At 47.7% G+C, this 19,992-nt stretch overlaps 1 protein-coding gene across 5 annotated transcripts in view; it reads right to left on the reverse strand.

Annotated features, from left to right (window-relative positions):
* The window catches only part of PCM1 (pericentriolar material 1), a 2,166,942-nt gene that overhangs the window by 376,058 nt on the left and 1,770,892 nt on the right, over positions 1-19,992 (reverse strand). For all 5 annotated transcript variants that reach the window (XM_069631563.1, XM_069631561.1, XM_069631564.1 and 2 more), the window contains one exon: positions 14,862-15,013. In XM_069631563.1, coding sequence (XP_069487664.1) covers positions 14,862-15,013 — 152 coding nt within the window. The remainder of the gene's footprint in view (positions 1-14,861; positions 15,014-19,992) is intronic.

A 19,992-nucleotide genomic window follows, 5' to 3' on the forward strand; every position in this document is an offset into this window, starting at 1 on the left:
GAACTTTCTTGCTCTACAGTAGACTCTGCCTTCCTTGCCTTGCTGTGGTTCTTTTAAAAGTGTTGGTATTGTGTGCTTTCCTAACTCTTCCTTTTCCCTCCCTTTTTAACTAACTTATTGGAGTGCCATCTTAGGTTAAGCGCTCACTTCTGTCTGCAAATAAGTGGTGTTTTAACTAAGACTTGTTCAATAAGTAATCAGGCATGTATATATATTGATAGTGACTGTGTTTTGAACTTGCTTGCCATGTTAGTGTTAGTGTATTTTTACAAGTGTGTTTTTAAATAAATAATTATATACTTTTATACCAAAGCTCTGGTCAGTCTTTGCTTGCGCTACTGTATTTTGGTACCCAATGTGTATACTCTATATACTGCCTAACTCTTCTTGAGAGAAGTCTGACTGCTCAGCCACAGCAACCAGGTAAATCTGGTTGGTACAGACTGCTACCAATTGGGTTTACCTCCAACACCTGTAGTCTTAAGCCTTTTGCAGTGGTCCCTAAGGGAACTGCACATGTTTCTGCCTAACACTTATCATATATCACATAGCACAAGCGGAAGGAGCACACCCATACCCCCAGGAGATTGTTCTGCTCAAAATGCCATCGGTCCTGAACCTGCGCATGGAGAGGTGACTCCATAGTTGGATTTTAGTGGTCTTTGCGATCACTCTCCCATTGCCTCATACACTGTCTGAACTAACTTCTGTGCCTATTTTCTCTGCCCTCCTCGCCTAACTTACTTCTCTCACTGATTTTTTTGCACCTGTGTTTGCAATTAGAATTATGGTGTGCGTGCTTTTTACATCTATGTGCCCTCTTTGCATTGCATTTATTTTCCACCTGCGTTTGCAATTCGAATTAAGATGGGTGTGTTTTTTACATTGCTGTGCCCTCCATGCATTGCATATTTTAAACCTGTTTTGAATTTCTTTTTTGGATTGCATTTGTGCTTCTAGTAACTACTAGGCCACCTGGTGAGTTTAGCTATAACTGCTGTGCAGACCCTCTTCTTTCATCCCTCAGCTAACCTCTGCCACCCCTATGGCTCTCACCATCTCAGCCCTCTTCTCCAACTGCTACACTTTTACCTATCCTCCCTCTCACAAAGTATGTAAGGAAAAAGCACAAAAAAGGTAATCCTGTCCATGAAACCTGGCCTACACATCGCAGACACCTATGTAACTTCCAGACAGGTCTTTACCGATATCCTCTTCTCTGTCCCTTCTCTGGATCTTTGGACTCCTCATCTCCCACTCTTCTCCCTTTCACATCTTCTCCCATTAAAAATGGCTCCAAGTGGGAAGTCCTCCTGGCCGGCTTTTCATCACACCGCATCATTAATGTCCATCACACAGGCACTATCTTGGTTCAGGGTCTCCAACCCAACCTCCTCTTTGATCAGCCTCTGCCGTCCCTCACCAACTTCCTTCCTTCGTTCACCTGCCTCTCCCCCTTATCACTCGCTCTGTCTCTCCCCCTCTGACTGGTGTACCACATCCCTGTACTCCACCTCCGAAAACCTTCAAAGGCGTAGACTTCATTCACCTGGCTACTCTTAACGCTCGCTCAGCCAACAAACACTCCACCGACATCGGTCTCCTTCTTGAAGACACTGACCTCGACATTCTCGCTCTTAGCGAGACATGGTTCAATGCCAGCTCAGTCACTGCTTTTGACTCCATTCTCCCCGATTGCTTCAAGATCATTTCCAAGCCACGACCTCACTGTGCTGGTGGTGGGGTTGCCTTAATCTTCCCAGAGTGGGTTCCTTCCTCCGTCATACCCACCCAGCTCTACTCTTCCTTTGGGAGCCTGGTCTGCAAGCTGGTCATCTCGCCCTCCTCCTCTCTGACATTGCTACAATCATCCGGCCTCCTGGTGCTACCACCCCATTATCGTCTCTGAATGTGCTGATTTCTGTTCTTCCCTACTCTCAACCATCTCCAACCATGGGTAACTCCAACATCCAATTGGACTGCCCGTTCACTGCATCCACTCTCTTCCTTGATCTCTGCACATCACAATCCCTCTCCATTATCTTTTCTGGCCTGACACACACTGGACGCCCTCAACCATTCAGATATATATATATATATATATATATATCCTCTCTCCCTCCTCTGGTCACTCCACTCTCTTGGTCAGACAATTCTCATCTCTCGTACCTGGGTCCCCTCGGCCCTTTGACTGCACCTCCAGACTCTACCACCAACTCTGCTCTCAGCAACCTCCAATTGACCATTATCAACACCCTTGACATTCTTGACCCAGTCATGAGGATCCACGTAATACCTGGTACGACTATGAACTTGCAGTCCGGAAACACATGTGCAGAGCTGTGGAGTGGAAGTGGCAAACCACAGACTCATTCTCTGACAAACTGGCCTGCCGCCTGCTCCAAAGGCAGACTCTCCATCCATGTAAGAAGAGGGCCCACATCGAGGCACGGGTATCGGGTGCATCCAACAACACGGCCAAACTCTCTAAAATCTGGATGGAACTAGCCAACCCTTCTGCAGTCTCCTCCTCCCCTCTTCCTTCTCAGGCACTCTGCAACGCACTTGCCACACACTTCACCACAAAAACTCAGGCCATCCTGAGCACTCTTGATACCCTCCTGCCCAACCTCTCCTGCACTCCCTTGCCTCCTACGGCTTCTCACCCTCCGCATCTCTCCTCCGTCTCCCCAGTCTCACTGGAAGAAGTCACAGAGTTGTCCGCTCCATGAAGGTCTCTTCCAAACAGATTTCCTCTTGCTCCTCCAGAACCACCAAGGACAACATTGGCTCTCTTGCCCCGGCACTCGCTGATCTCTGCAATTACTCTTTAGCCACAGGATCTTTCCCTTCCTCCCTCAAGCACTCCCTTGTGCGTCCCCTCCTGAAAAAAACATCCGCAGATCCAACCTGTGCAGCCAACTACCACCCTATTTCTCTCACACCCTTCCTTGGGAAACTGCTGGATAAGTTGGCCTTTCCACAACTTCCCTCACATACTGAACTTGTTGGTGGTCTCCATGACCATCAATCTGGATTCAAAGCATCCAGAGGCATGGAAACTGCTCTCCTGAATACCCGTTAAGAACTGCTCTCATCTCTGGACTTAACACTTCAGCTGTCCTCATCCTACTCGATCTCTCCTCTTACTTCGATACGGTTAACCACCCCATCCTCATAAAATGGCTTCATGATACTCTGGATTGGCTTACCTCCGTCCTAACTTACTGTTCGTCCCAAGTCATTTTGGGCTCCTTCTCCTCACCTGCTTCCGTCTCCACCTGTGGCGTCCACCACCGGGCTCTACCCCTCTTGCTCTTCAATACTTACCTTGCTCAGCTAGCAGTCTTCATGTCCTCCTTCTCTGCCAACTTCTAGTACTACGCAGATGACACACAACTCTTTTTCAAACTTCCTACTGAACCTTTTGCATCTTCCATTATCCCAGATTGCTTATCTGCCTTCCAGTCCTGGTGTACTCCCATCGATCTCTGCATCAATGACAGCAAGACAGATCATTCCCATTGGGACCCCCCCCCCCCACACTCTGGCCATCCTCTATGGGCTCTCCCCCTGCCCCTTCTTATGAAGCCAGAAACCTTGGAGTCATCTTCCACCCCTCTCTCTCTCCTTCCTCCCTCACACCCGGGACATTGCCAAGAAGTCCCACTTTCAACGCTTCCTTCTCAAAGGAATTCTGCCTTTTCTCACTTTCCCCCAGAAGTTCAATGTTACCCGAGCCCTGGTTCTCTCTAGGCTTGACTACTGCAATAGCCTTCTCCTGACTCTACCTTCCACTTTACGACCCCTTCAGCTAATCCACAATATGGCAGCGAGATTTATCCTTGGCCTTAAGCCCAGGGACCGCATCTCTCCTGCCCTAAAAACTGTCCACTAGCTCCCAGTTGCGGCACAGACTAAATTCAAATCCCTCTGCATCATCCACAAGGCTGTCTGGGACCTGGAGCACGCTATCTGCAACTCTTTCTTACTAAATACTCTCCCTCTAGACCTCTGCGGTCCTACGGCACCAACTCTCTGTGTAAAGCGCTTTGCTAAACAGGGAGCTGGAGGCATATCACTTTCTTCAGCTGGCTCCCTCTTATGGAATAGCCTCCCCCCTCCCTCTTCGTCTTGAGCAGAACCACCTCAAGTTCCGAAAACTCCTCAAGAACTTCCTCTTCACCGCCTCCTTTCCTTCATCCCTCCTCTGCTAATCTCACAGTTGCTGTGATTGCTGGCCAGGGGCCTTATGTATCCCTCAGGGACATGGCCTCCCACACTCCATCGCCCCAGCCTCTGCCTACCTCCCAGCACTTGCCTTGGCACCCTCTGGCCTCACTTCTGTAGGCTTGCACTTTCCACTCAATAGCACTTACCCTACTGTGCAACCCTACTGTGCACTTCATTTGCTGCTCACCCATGAGCACAGACATTCCAGCACTTACCCACACCCCCTCCCGCATTGCACAAGGCATACTGGTCTGTCTTTATCTTCCACTGCATTGTTTTTTTTTTATCCCATGTTCCCTCCGTTGACCTGTGGGCGCTCAAACAGAATTGACTTACTGTATAAGCACCTAACAAATGAACAATAAATAAATAAAGCAGGCTAGCTTTACTCGAATCACCTGGTAGCTTTTGCCTTAGAAAGAAGTGGTCTCCTCCTCACATTCACTTTGGAACAAGCACCTAAGGAACAATTTAATTGAACCTCTGTTGGGAGAGTTGACTTTCCAGAGCCTTCAACTAGTGAGGTGAAGACTGAGTGCCCAAGGCAGAGGCGAGCTTGGTTCCCTACCCATCCCCAGGGCACATTAGTGGTGAACATGCTGCTGGAACAAGACCTGTATCTCTGCCAGTCGCAGTCGTGTGTAGGACCCCTGAAAGTGTGCACCAGCCTCCCTTGCACTGGGAGCTCCAGAGTAGGACTAAACTTGCCAAGGGACTCTCAGCACCTGAGAAGTCAAGACAGCCAAGATCTCTGTTCTTCTTTGCATCAAACATAGTTCACTGCATCTTGAACTTCCAGGACCGCAAGAGCTGCCTTTTGGAATTTACCCAGCCTTTTGAACCCTAACTACACGTTCAAACCTGTTCATCGCCGTTCACCGCCGAGCGTGTCGATGCCTCAGCTCGAACCACAAGACCTATGTTACATCTACCGCCTCAGAACTGCTGCTCGCCCCGCCAGCATCTTCGCTGCCGGTAGTCACTGCCAGTTGAATCGACACTGGTGGATCTCTGAACTCTGATCATCGAACGCAGCAACAAACTGAACTGCGCATGCAGTCTCCCGCGTCTTTGCAGAATTTGCAGTATACTCTACCAAACATATTCTGGTGGTCTTTGAATTCTGCAGCCTCTAGAGCACTTCATCGAATCGATCCTGTCGATCAGCCTATCCAGTCACCAGCATCTTCACGATCGAATTGACCATCAAACCGTTCCTGGTGGCCCTATTAATGCGTTCAAGCATCGCCTTCAAACTGCAACAAGCCCCAGTTCGACCCCCTGCCCAACGCCACTCCTTACCTAGAAGAGCCCGACCAATCTTGTATTGCATGAACAGCCCAGTTCGCTATAGTCAAACCACCAAGAATGTACTATTGTCTCATAACTGCCCGCTTGGTCCATATCAGGCTCTAGTGATGGGCTAAGTCACTTGTGTACCTTTTCCCTCAAGACATATCCTTGTAAAAGAACATTGTAGTCATTGAATTTGCCCATCACCCCTGTATTCCTGCCCAGGGTGCTGCATTCTCTCCTTTCTATGCTCTGTTCTTTCTACTGCGGGTGAGGAGGGTTGGCACAGTTTTTCTATTTAGCTTTCTTGCAGATGGTTTGTTTAAAGCACATACATTTTCACAGAAACCTTATTGGACATTCCCTTTATATCGAACTGGGATACTTTGCCGTTTGGTTCACTACTGAATCACATTCACACCCTTCTTAAGAATATAGCCTTTCCTCGGCCCACGTTAACGCAAAAGGCGAGGACGGTATCTTGACTATGCCAGTTTTAACTTTATGATTGGGATCACTGTTAGTTTATATAAGCGTGAGGGTGAGTAGGTGGTTTATTCACTACTCCCCCTTCTACTCCTGCAGAGCAGAAGTTATTTCATCACACTCCCCCCCCCCCCCCGCAACTTATCAGGTTGACGGTGTGTATCTGATCTTTCTGTCACCTGTCTCGAGAAGACTGGGGAAACTACTTCTTGGACAGACTGTGGGCTTTCTGGTACTAGAATCCCAAAGTATTTTAAAAGCTTTTTTGCGCCTTTTCATAGAACACCTTAATGGACATGGGGCATACTTCCTTGGTCTTCTGAAAGACCAACTTGGTTATCTGCTGGGGTTCATCATCCGGAGGACCATGAGGTAGAGACGGGGGAGTAACATTTGGTAGAAGGGGAGGGCACATTGGTTTGAGTGCCTGTGTCTACCACTGGAGGAAGTAGTAGTGCTTCTGCCATCAGTGTCTGAAATACAGTGGGTTGATTCTCAGGTGTCCCTGTTGAGGAGAAGCACTTCCTTCATGAGAGTCTTCAAACATTGCCTCCTGAGAGCATCAGGTACCAGGTCATGTATTCTTTTAATAAAAAAAAAAAGTGTACCCTTCCTCCCATGAGGGTTAATGCCTGGCTGGATGTTTCTGGAAAGGTCCTCAGGGCCCAATTGATGGGAGGAAGGGAGAGAGGAGGGACGAATATCAACTCACACTGAGCGACCATTCCACCCGTGGGGAAAAAAAAGGCAGGAGCTCAAAAGCAACAGGGGACAGTGGTGGGAGAAATCTGTCCGAGTCCCCCAATGTGTGCTCAGTCTTAACCGGAGATGCTTCCCCAGGTGACTGGCGTGAATCGGACCCACAGACAGTGATAGCTGTGGTATGGTGAGCAATGGCATGCTGTTGGTAAGGTGTGCCCGTGGTAACCATACAGGGCTCCCTGAAGTAAACCAGCATTGCCAGAACCATAGTCCCCTAGGGCAAAATCCTTGTATTAGACTCTTCCAGGTCCTCTTCATGAATGCCACTGTAAGTCTCTTCAGATACCTACGAGTCACATCCCGGTACTGCGGGACAAGTCCCGAAGGACCCATCGTGCCTCAGCTAACCCTCGGAAGGGTGTCGCTTGGATGGGGTGCCAAAGTAAAAAGAGCTGTACTTACACTCTTGGATCCAATGCCGTTCTCCGGTGCTCCTACCGCGCAGTCAAGAGCAGAAAAGAAAACATTTATCAAAGATAATCAGGAAAGCTGCAGAGTTAAAATAAAAGAAAAAATGAAGAGGGCTGCGACCAGCATCCAACCTGCCCGATGCAGAGAAAAGAACTGAGCGCGACAGGCGGGGCACAGGGCGTGTATGCGGCCCTGGGCTGCTCCCACTAAAATTCTTAAAGGAAAAGCACGCTCTGGATTGCTATGGCTCCATTCCCATCCCAGCTCAGCGAGAACTCACATAAGTGTGGGGGATAAGGGATGGGATATAGCAGTACAGACTTTCGGGAGGTAGTAGACATTCCTGCTGGAAAGTGAGATTACTGCTCGTGGTTCCCAATGTCCACAAAACGTGTAAGCATCCGTTTTCCTGTTCAGTACTTTATTTTTTAAATTATCTTCCTAGCTCTCTACAAGTGGTCCCTCACTTCTGATATTTCAATAGAAATAGAAAATCTTTATTTCTAAAAACTCAAGCTCATATTAATATTTGTTTAGTCATGGATTTTTACATTTTTAAAGTGGCTTAAATATACACCTTAGTCTCTGGTGGCAGATTGTGTTGCTCGGAACTACTGTTTGTAATGTTTTTAATCTCGATTGTACAGTGCTCTATTAACCACCCATGTTGAGGTGTGTGCTGTTTAAATGTTTTTAATAAAATGAATACATTAAATAAAATATCCCCCCAAGGCACACTGACCACAAAACCTCAATAGACCAGCATGCAAATCTCTGGTATTCTCCCGATTAGCTCTTTACAATTAAATCCTAAACTCTTGAAGAAAAATCAATATACTGCACTATCAACCTCTCAGGAGACCTTCATACCACTGAGAAACTTGCACCTCCCACCTTCCCTCCTACTGAAGAATTAGTCAAGGGAGGCCCTTAGTCATCCACTTCCCGAGAACAGTATTCTTGGACCACTTGAAGAACAGTACACAATGAAAAATGTACTCTTTAAATACAATGGTGAATTATGGTAAACGCCACAATACAGGTAACCACAAAAAATGCAAACAGATATTAAATGCAGCAAACGGTTTTTGAAAAACACAACATTTGACATCCAATAGGCAACACAGAATTCAAAGGTAAGTAACCTTTGAATACTTGTTCACAGTTTAAAAGTGTTAGAAAGTTTCTCACAAAGTCCACAGGCAATTTGTGGCTACAGGAAAGAAGTTGCAAAAACAAGGGGGGGGGGGGGGGGACAGGGGGGTCCTGGGAGTCCATCTACCGGCCAATGAGTCCCAGTTTCGAGAGTCTTACCCAGATTCTTTAGCTCACAATCTCTTTCACAGAAGAGAAATATCCATAACATACCAGTCTTTGTCCTGCCCTGGGGCAGTCCAGCACTGAAATGCGAGGCAATTCTCCTCTGAACAAGAGTACCGATAGCAACCCCAGAAGTCCAAAGAACATCACATCAGTGGCTAATAGTTTTAACTTTTACTTATAAAATATATGCCACACATTTGGGATATTACTAGGGGTAGTCTCTGCACCTTACCTCAACCTACAATGGGGTTACCTCCTCTCCCTAGGCCAGGCTTCCCTATTCCATCAATATGATTTGAAATATTGTTAAGACTATCATCAGGATACCCCCACTGTCTGGGTCTACCCCTCACTCTAAAGGGGGACTAAATACTGTGGCCTTATCTACCATCCCCGCACCTCAGAAAACTTCCAGAGGGCCTTAACTGAATTCTCTGCTTCTTCTGAGGGCAGACTACTCATTAATTCCCATTCCCTCCCACTCTCTCATTCATTGCATCTCCCCCTCGTCTAACTGATCTCCCCTCTCACTATACTGTGCTTCCTGGTAGTCCCTCTATCCAACATTTCTCTCTTCCACCACTACACCTGCCTCTACTCTCTGCTACCCTCCTATCTTTCACTTTCCTCTCTATTGCTTGCACGCTCACACACAGCTGGTCCCAAAACCTATTCTCACCCCCTTTCTATCTCTCTCCAAAACGACTCCTACTATGCCTATTCTCCTCCACCCCTATATCTCCACCTTACGCTGACCTATCTCGCTCCATCTCCTCACTCTTACCCAACACCTCTCAATATTTTCGAAACATCCAATAATTGGTAACATTCTCTTAACTTTATAACTGCTCCTTCAAACAAGCCAAGAACTGCCAAGTACTCCTTTAATCGCTCTCAGCAATTCTCCCTGGTCTCTCGGAATGCGTGTGTTCTCCTCCGACCTGACCCATATGCTTTTCATCCACGACTGAAACCGCTGGTTATTTATAACCTTGCCTTTCCTGTTGCTGATCTTCTCTTTTATTAATTTATTTCATTTGTTACTCGCCCAAACCCAAGGGTATCACAGCGTTGGTTACTTGGATACCTTAGCTAGTTACGATCTTAGGGTACTGGATACATACATGTCTTAGGTTTCAGCATAATAAAAACATTCAAGATCTTAAAGTAGACTTAGATAGTTATGGTATTAGGGTACTAGTTACATATATACCTTAGGTTTCAACATAATAATAGCACTGGCCGTCTTGGAGTTCTGGCTACATACATTCGGTTTCAGCATATTAATAGTCTCGACAGTCTTGATTGAGATTTTAGTCGAATTTTACAAAGAGCCAGGTTTTCATCACTTTCTTAAAACAAAGGTGTGAATGCTCATTTCTAATGTAAGCCGGAAGCGTGTTCCAAAGTGTTTGTGCAGCTACTGGGAAACTAGAACCTCTTGCCCTTTTATAAATGATATATGGCATTTATAACGCGCCTATACACAAGTGTTTTGCTCTTGTAGCGAGGAACATTCAGGGCAGTGCTGGCACATGATCTTAGGTACCTAGTGCAGACATTTTGGGTTACACTGTTGTTCAGATAGATGGGGGCATCACTGAAGATCCATTTATGGGTAATGATCAGGGCCTTAAAGATGATTCCCGCTTTGACGGGGAGCCAATGAGCTTCTTTTCTAATATGGGAAATGTGATCATTCCGTTTTAAGCCAAAGGCTGCACGTAAGGCTTTATTCTGAAGTAGTTGCAATTTTGCAAGATTAGTTGTCGTGGTGCCCAATAGCAGTATGTTGCAGTACTCTCGTTTTGAAAGCATGAGGGCTCGTGCTAGGGTAGGGCAGTTCTGGGGAGTAAGGAATTGTCAGCTAAGTGAAATGAGTGTCATAGTATAGGCAGTGGATGAGGATAGGGCATTGATGTGCTTGGTCATGGAGAGGTTAGCATTTATGTAGACGCCTAGTGTTTGAACTTGTTTAAAGACTGGGATGGAGGTGCCATCAATAATGATGGCAGAGTAGCTATCCAAGGAATTTCGGCAGGCGGGAGAGCCTACGATAAGGATCTCTGTTTTATCATTGTTCAAGCATAGGCTGTGAGTGGCCATCCAGTTGTGGATGATTGCATAGATCTTATTAATGGTGGCCATGTCTTGTTTGTGGTCCCCAGTGATGGGAATCAATATCTGGGTGTCATCTGCAAAATTAGCGTAGATGAGGTCCTGTGTTGGGGTCAGCAGCCTCATCGCCAATAAAGACTCTGGAGGTGCATGCCGATTAAGATTTGATCCATAGGGTGGCTTCTGAGGTGAAATGAAAGTTTTCAGCCAGAGCGCGGCACAGGATGTCGTGGTCTACCAGGTCAAACGCAGCTGACAGGTCAAGTAGGAGTAAAATGCCTAGGTTTCCAGAGTCTCTGATGCTGTCCATCTGGATTGTTATGTCTAGTAATGCTGTTTTGGTGCTATGTTTAGGGCGGAAACCTGATTGTCTGGCTCCTAACAGGTGATTGCTTTCCAAGAAGTGTTGGATTTGAGTGTAGGCTACTCGGTCAATTATCTATAGTAGGAAAGGGACGGTAGTGATAGGGCGACAGTTGGTAGATATAGTGGGATCGAGGGACGGTTTCTTGCGTAGTGGGGTTACCCAAGCTGATTTGATGCCGGACAGGACTGAGTTGGAGGAAAATGAGGCATTGATAAAGTCTCTTGGTTCTTGTTGGCTCTATCTACGGATGCCCATTGGCAAATCTCGAGCTGAGCTGGTGCCTTGGAAGTCTTAAGGCGTGCAGCCCTGCACCCTTTTCAGTCTCCATTCTTGTGCGGGCAGCCATCTGCTGAGGCTGCTGGTTTTTCCTGGGATTCTCTGAGTGTTTGCAAGTTTCTGTGCAAACGGGTTGGGAAGGTTTCTGGGTCCACCATATTCCCCCGCAGTGTCTTGCCACTTCCAGCTCATGGGTTGCTGCCCCACTGTTCCCCGATAGTGACATTTGTGGAGCCCAGGCTTATGGAGAGGCTCCTTTGAGTTCTTTAATAAGTTGGGAGGATTTAAACTAGCACACGGTTTGTTAAAGAAACACTAGTCCAGGCTCAGGGTTTGGCTGTTACACCCATGTACATTCTGGGGGATGTAGCTTTTCGTTAATTGACATTTCTTTCCTATGCAGGGTGAAAAGCTTTTAATTGCTGTAGGTCCTGGGTTTAGTACTGAATTCTCGAGCTGCGCTGATCCAGATTGTTTCTTGCACTGTTTTGAAATGACAGAAGGCAACCTGTTCAGGCAGAGGCTTTTAGGTACAGAGAGAGGCAGTGGTACCAATAGTCCTGCATGTATTCAGACACTATGGAAACCTATGGACTGGGGTCACTAATCTCCTAAGGCCACCCCTGGGGTAGGACTGGCTCAGGCTGTACCCTTATAGATCGCCCACCCCCCAGTTAAGAGGGATTTCAGTGCCACCCGGCAGGGCCATATCCATCACCCTGTCATATAGGGTAGGTGCAGAGATCTATGACTCTAGAGGTTCACAGTTTTAAAGACTGCAGCCAGCCCCCTGGCATTGGAAGGCCTGGCCCAATGATGGCAACGAGGTCAGAGGATCCCAAAGAAGTGACCGTTAAGTGTGTATAAAGACATTCAGCAGAAGGGAGAGGAAACAAAGCTGACCCCTTGGGACAGGTCAGCTTAGGTTTTGGTCAGGACTGCAGACAGGACAAAGGAAAATCACGTAGGAAGCATGCTGTTTAAGACGTGGCCTAAACTTCCTGAGATGGAACAAGCATATAAAAAAAAGCAAGAGAAAAGCTGTCCAGACTAAAGCAGTGCAGATAGACCCCCCCCCACTTTATTCCAGTGAGTCACTGGGTCCAGGAGCTTTAGAGTAACACACAACTGCTGCAGAGGAGGACAAACAACGGGTCCCAAAGGATGAAGAGGCGTAAACACCAGAAATGTGTCATCCATCCGCACTCTGTATTTTCACAAGCCCATACAAAGATGTGGACTGAGGTGTTTGCAGATCGCAACCCATTTTAAACTGGATCCCATTCAGTCGGGGAAGGCTTTGAACCAGCACTCATGTAGGCAAAACCAATGAAATGGAACAAAGACAAAAAGGACCACAAAGAAAAACTTCCAGCCCACAGGCCTAAATAAACTGTGATGGAACCAGGTAAAAAATACACGGCCAACACCACGCGATTATCGGCTACCAAGGCATCACATTAAAAAAGGCAGTTGCAGTATTTCCAAAAGCCCCAACTGTTGACAAAAACAGCTCACGACACAGACAAACCCAGCAGAAAAACCACAAATATAAGGGAGCTCACAACAAAGGAGAAAACACAGAAGATGACATTTAATTATTTTTATAACAATTCCTTTGAAAGTTATGGCATTTGGCTATGTTTACAGTTTTGTTTTTAAAATGTAAAGGAAGAGTGTTGGGGCAACCCTGGTGGTGCCTTTAATGTAGTAATGAAATAATGGCTTTCATAAAAGTACATTTTAGACAGTCGGATCTCATTATCACTTTGTTTTGTCAGTGTGGGGAATCTAAAAAGGCAACAACAACAAATTTCATAGTTTTGGCAACAGTCCAAAGAAAATGTGCTCACTAAATACAGTCGCCTATTGGATACATATGGTTTTGAGGAGCAGAAAATGGCTAAAGGTTTTTCACTAATGTTTCTACTCAAGTTAGGAAAGGATTTAAATTGGTGCTCCTCGACTATAATAGAACTTGGATATTGTGACAAATCGAGGCTATTTGTCCCTTCTCCCCAAGAGGGAGCCTCCCCTTTAAGGCTAGGAGGAGAGCAAACTCACTGGGAGAGACTCCCCCCCCCCCCCTTAGGGGGCAAGGACTCCGTTCTCCCTGCGAGGACTCCCTAGACCATCCACCATAGTAGCATATGTGGGACTATTAGATTTGAAGAACATTATAGAAGCCAGAGACTTGGCGGAAGACAAAAATAAAATACCCCATTAAGTCCAAGGAGGACGATCTGTCTCTTTAAGGTGAGACATACAATTAACCGAGATGAGCAGGCTGGAAAAGGAGACAGAACACCCTGGGAAGAGGGAGGGCACGAAGAGGAGAGGCGAAACACAGAGATAGGAGCGTAAGTAGGGGAATCCCCCTGAAGTAGTGATGCATGGAGGAGGCAGAGCTGAGGAGAGCCGCGGAGAACAAGCGTTTCTGAGAAGAAAAACCGAGGAGAAGGGAATCCTTATCCCAGAGGTGGCGTGACCACAACGACTTTGTGGTGGGCCAAGCGCCTGTCCAACAGCGCCAAAATCACTCAACCCGCATCCAGACCCGGTCACAACAAGAGTGTGGACCAAGTGCAGGCCACTGCCAACAAGGGAAAGCACCACATCCAGAGCAGAGGAAGAGAACCTGAGTGAGTGCCGAGTCGGACAGCCCGGCAGACACAGAGGTAACAGGGTGAACTGGAGTACCGGGAGGCCGCCGGGGCCTTCGTTATGGAGCAGGAGAAACTCGCCCCATTGTAATTGACGAGATACTAAATATAAAAACAATAGAGTGGAACTGTGTTAATGTGATCAAGAGAATAACGAATAAGGTTGAAAGAGAAGGTATTAGGAAGTGGGCACAAACACCCCGAGAAGAGAGGAATGTACCACATGGTTTAAGAAATAAAGAGTGGAGGAAACCAGAGAGAGAAGTTTATAAATATGAATGGGAAGTCAAATCAAGTGAAGCAGATGAGAAGAGATAAAGTGAGCAACCCCAGAAGAGAGGGAAAACCAAGTTACTACAAAGGATAACCAACCTAAGAATGCCTGAGTTACAAGAGTCAGAAAGGCATATAAGCCTGGATCAAAGAATAAGTAAGAGTGATACAAAAGACTGGAACCATCCCAAAAGGGGAGACAAAATCAAAGTACATTGTAAAAGAGTTACAAGGTTGTGTCCAGCAGGTGGCAAAAGACTATTTGAAGATATCTTACTGAAGAGAACTATGGTCTAAGAAGAGACAATGCCATAAGAAATAACCAGGTGAGGGGAGACATTCTCATAGTATAATTTAAGTTGGTTAAAACAGTGGTCTGGTCAGTTAGAACTAGTTTTGGATCGTGGACATTCATTTGGGACTTCCTGATGACTGACCAGCACCTTGAGTTATTTATATAGGAAGAGATACCCCTCTAGCAATAGGGAATGATGGGCCTTATCTTTATTTTTGTAACATACTCAAACACCGTAATGTCCTTCAAGTGTCCGTCTCCTTCTTTCGACCCGCAACAATATTTTCTGACCCAATATGGGTACAGCTTTCAATAACTGTTAAACAATAGAGACAGTTCAGATTATAACAAAAGTAAATACCCTTTTCTGCTCGTTTTCATCAATAGTTTCTTTATTTGCCTGCAGGGACGTCTGAACCTCCACAGGTCCTTCTTCAAACTCAACTTCTTCTTCATTCTCATCTTCGCCACTTCCATAGTTTGTTAATGCTTGGGTTTCAGCTTTAGATAAGCCTGAATTGTAAATTGCAGACTCATTAAAAATAGTGTTTCCAGGCAGTAAATCATAACTGTTTTACATTATTAAAACATACATTTTGTAGAAAGTGACAGTTAATTGCTTTTTTGTGGAGTTTTATTGATTAATGCCATCTTCCTGCTTAGAAATCCCTAGCCACAAGAACGGTCCTGGAAATCTAGCCTGCAACGGAGGCAGACCGCAACAAAACAAATCACAATTATGGAGTGGAGAACTCCATAAATCTATGCACAATTTAATATGGTCACTTTCCTGCACCCATATGTCACAAGTACTCCATTTACCTTAACAAGAGGCGCTAGGTATAGGTGAATTTAAAAGAAACATAAGGGGTTACTATTCCTGCATCACACACGCCCAAAATGTTTTTTAAAACTGAGGAGACTTTAAAACTCAAAACATGTGCCCTCTGTGTGCTGTGTCTATACAAGTGTGTCACCTACTCCCTACCCAGTTCTATAGGTTTCGTTCCATTTCAGGTTAGAGAACTTCATATGGTACCCTCATCAGGCTCAGTGCAGAGAAAAACAGTAAAATCAAGAAATAACAAATTATTTCATTTTGGTAATGTTCTTTCTGATCGATCAATCCTTTCTACCATAGATTCTTAGAAATTCATCCACAAGTGTGTGTAGGTGTAGGTGGAAGTCTGACAATACCTTGGGAAGTAAGGGCTGCCTCACCCTCAAAGTCGTTCTCCAAGGAGAAGATGTGATTAGAAATAAGTTACTTACCTGTAACTCCTGTTCTTCAGCATGGGGTCTGGCATGGATTCACATGCTCACGAATAAAGATTACACAGCAGTACATATACACAACCACGCGAGGTGGCAAGGCTCAACAGAAGCAATAAACACTCACCCCTGGAACAGACTCCCCTCATGTGAACAGGTCGCGCAGCACTGCTTGGCCGACCCAGGAATCCTCCCTGGAATTCCCATCGACGCAGTAGAACCTCATGAAGGTATGCGTAGACCTCCACTTGGCAGCCCTGCAGATGTCAAGCAGGGGCCCCAGAGAGAAATGCGGTCGTTGCTACAATGGCTCTGGTGGAATGGGCTCAACGACGGCCTGGAAGAGGTCTGTTGGCCAGCCGATGACTGAGCATGAAGCAGCTGGAGAGCCACCTGGAGATGGAAGCCTTTGACAAGGCCGTCCCATGATTTAAAGGTCCAAAATTGACAAACATTTGAGTAGTCTTCTGAAACCCCTGTGCGTGCCACGTACACTTCAAGACACGAGCAACATCCAGCGAATACAAGGCCCTCTCCGAAGGAGACGACGGATTCGGGAAGAAGACTGGCATCACCAAAGGCTCGCTGAGATGGAACTCCAACTGCACCTTCGGCATAAAGGTGGGATGTGTACGCAGTACCACTCGAAACTTGGAAGGACAAGTACGGTTGTTTGCAAGATAGGGCCTGGATCTCCATGACCCGTCTGGCCAAGGTGATCACCAGGAAAGCCGTCTTCCACGGGAGAAACCTGAGCGGGTCTTGACGCATTGGCTCAAAAGGCACCCTCATGAGCTTAGTCAAGACCACATTATGCTCTCAAGCCAAGCTGGGGAAGGAGCCTTAGCTGGTGGAAAAGTCCTGAAGAGGCCCTTGAGGAACTCCGACGAGCCTGTGTGACCACAGGGAAGGCCCACCTGGTGTCCTGGTGTAACGGGATATTGCAGCCAGGTGTACCTCGATAGAGGCGTGAGCCAGTCCAGCCTTGGCCAAGGAAAGCAGATATGGTAGGAGCTGTGGGCCCGACGCACGCAGAGGAGCCATCTTCTGAGCCCAACAGGACTCAGAGAACCACTTCCACTTATAACCGTAGCACGTCAACGTTGAAGAGGCTCTAGCCTTGGCCAGGATGTCCTTACATTCCGCTGGTAAAGAATAATGCCCAAATTGTAGGACTGCAGGAGCCAGGCCCTGAAGTTCAGCGATGCTGGTTTGTGGCGTTAATTTGCCCCCCCGCCGCCCACTCTGCTGACAGGATCGCGATGAGGTGGCAGCCTGATTGGTGGAGTCGCCGATGGACGTAGTAGGTCTGGATACCAGATCTGCTGTGGCCATGCCAGAGCAACGAGTATCATCCTGCAGTGTGTTAATCACTCATATGAGGAGGGAACAGCAGAAAAGTGTACAGGCAAAGTCCCTCATATGGGAACGAGAAAACATCCACCATACTCCTTGGCTGCGGGAAGCTGCTGGCAAACTTCTGACATTTGGAATACATTGCCCTCGCAAAGAGGTTGATCTGGGGTTGAAGATAGAAGATCCACTTGGTCCTGGCAAAGCTCCCACAAGGGGCAAGAGCATAGCTCCCCGTTGAGCAATTCTTCAATGGTGTTCTTGGTGCCTGCCAGGTGAAAAGGGACGAGAAACATGTCCTGATGAATGGCCCAGTACCACAGATCCTGGGCCTTCGTGGAGAGAGGGTGCCCGCCCTGCTTCCGGATGTAGAACATGGTGGTGGTCCATGAAGATCCTCACCTCCTTGCCTCTCAGTGATGGCAGGAAGAACTTGAGGGCCCAGAAGGCGGCCCGAAGCTCCAGGACGTTGATATGAAGGGTCTTTTCTTCTGGCAGCCAACGGCCTCTAGCATGCAACTGTCCGTTGTGTTCTGCCAAACCTTCCAGAGAAGCATACATGGTGACCTTCTGTAAGGAGGGACATGGAATGGAGCCCCTTGCGTGAGAGAGAGCACGCCCCACCACTTTATTGCTCATTGGAACTCCTCATTGAGGGCAATCTTGTCCATCCAGGATCCTGAAAATTGCAGCCACAACGCATCGAGAAACTCCTGGAGAGGCATCATCTGTGCTCTGCAAAAGAAGACTAGGTTGATGCAGGAGGACATGATGCCCAGCAGCGACTTGACGGCTCGCAGAGTAGCTGACTGTGCCGGTGACAGGCGCTGAACCTTCCCTAGCATGGCCATCACCCTCTCTTCTGAGGGAGACACTAGACAAATTACAGTGTTGAGCCTAGCTCCCAGAAACGGAGCGTTCTGCGATGGCTCCAAGCAGGACTTCGGATAATTTATGGAGAATCCCAGATCAGTCAGCAGATGCATGTTCCTCGCCGTGTGCTGGCTCAACAGTGCGTGGGAGCGGGATCGGGCAACCTATCATCCAGATAAGGGTAGACGTGGATGCCCTCGAGACGAAGATCCACCGCCACCAGAGCCAAGGATTTTGTAAAGATCCTAGGCCTGTTTCAGGGTCACGGCTCTGCCCTTTGGGCAGCGCCGAAACTGTCCTCTGCTGCCGTATGCCTGCGAGCGACCTCTGTAGGCCTCTTGAGTCATGGAGCGAGAAGGCTGTCGATAAGGCGTGCTATATTACTTGGAGGACCTGCCGTACTTTCCTCTTGAGGGATCAAAGGACGACGACCGACGCGGCTGTAGGGTACCTAGCCAACGCTTCGTGGCTGTGTCTTGATAACTTGCAGAGATCAGTCAACAGTCTTCACAAAGAGATTCCCTCCATCAAACAGCATGTCCAACAACTTTGGCTGGACGTCCGGTCTGAAATTGGTGGCTTTATGCCTTTCCTGCTGACAAAGACACCTCCTCTCTTGGAACAGCTCCAGAGCTTCCACCTTCATTCCCTCAGGGGTACCATGGACGATGAAGGGTTGTCAAGTGTTTCCTGGCAGCGGCCGAGACCACAGAGTCTGATGAAGGCTGGGACCTCAAGCACTTTGGGGCCGAGTCCCGGACCCTGTATTTCTTCTCAAGCCTATCCGGTGCTCGGATGCTTCAATAGGGTCAAAGCCTCATCCCAGATGTCGTCCAGCAAGGGAGCAGACATGATGGTCTTCCGCCTGGATTCCTGTCGCTGGTAAAGGAAACCTTCCTTTTTAGTATCCTTAGGCACCAGTTGAAAAGGTTCTGAGGCCCTGGGCTTCATAGCGTGGAAAGAGCAGACCTCATCCGATGGAGCGGCCCTGCACGGATAATGCACGCCCCATTGGCTCTGCGTCAGCTGTTATGAAGTCATCGGCTTAGTTAGTGTCCAAAGCCATAGCCGCCGTATCTATGCCCGTGTCTGTCGCTGGATCCCCCGGAGATGAATCCTGAGGTGTCGGTTGACGCAACGCCTTGTGCCATCTGGGTCCTTCGACCTGCGCCAAGCAGGATTATCGGGAAGCCACCTTGGGGGGCTCCTAGGCTGAGCAGGTCCCGGTGCGAGAGGCAGCCTTTGTTGAATTTCCAAAACAAGTGTGTGAAGCGTGGTCAGAATGTCCAAAGAGATGTCGCTCGGCTGAAGTGTGAAAGGAATGAGAGGTGGAGATTCCGCAGTGATGCGCCTCCTCGGTGTAGTGGGGGACCCGGACCCCCTCCGTGTTCCAAATAATCATCTCTGTGCATATTATCGTTGCCCTCCTTGGAGCTTGTACAAATCTGCACTGGCTCCACTGGGGCAGCTCAGGGTGCCGCACCCTTCTTAGGGTCAGCAGAAGCTCTACCCTTTCTCTCTGGAGAATTCTTGGGCGGGCTGTCCCCAGATCAGGGGTCTTTAGCCGGAGCTGCAGCTTCATGCTGTGGCAGTAGGGTCACCCATGGGGCAGCCGTCGCAGACATCACCTTCATGACCAGCCCTCCCTTCGACGAAGTAGTGGTCGTCGACAGGGTTGTAATATTTTGTGACCGTAGATGACGAGTTTTGTCTTGGCCGGCTGAGCTGCCGATGGTGTTGCCGAGGGGATTAGCGAAGTGCCACCTTTAGATTTCACTGTGTTGTCCGCGAATAGTAAGCGCAGCTTTGAGGGAGTCAAGGATTTTCTCTTAGAGGGAGCGACCCTCATCAGCAGGCTCGCCGCAGAAGTAGTCTGACGGCAACCTTGCCCTCCCTGAGCTATGACCCGCAGTGAACCCAGTGGGACCAAAATTGTGCAGCCTAGCGTTTTTTTGAACGCCCGCAGGCAGGGCATACTTAAAGGACCTCTACCT

Source organism: Ambystoma mexicanum, chromosome 6q (assembly GCF_040938575.1).
Source record: "Ambystoma mexicanum isolate Mex_15411 chromosome 6q, UKY_AmexF1_1, whole genome shotgun sequence".
In the NCBI taxonomy this organism is placed as follows: Eukaryota; Metazoa; Chordata; class Amphibia; order Caudata; family Ambystomatidae; genus Ambystoma; species Ambystoma mexicanum.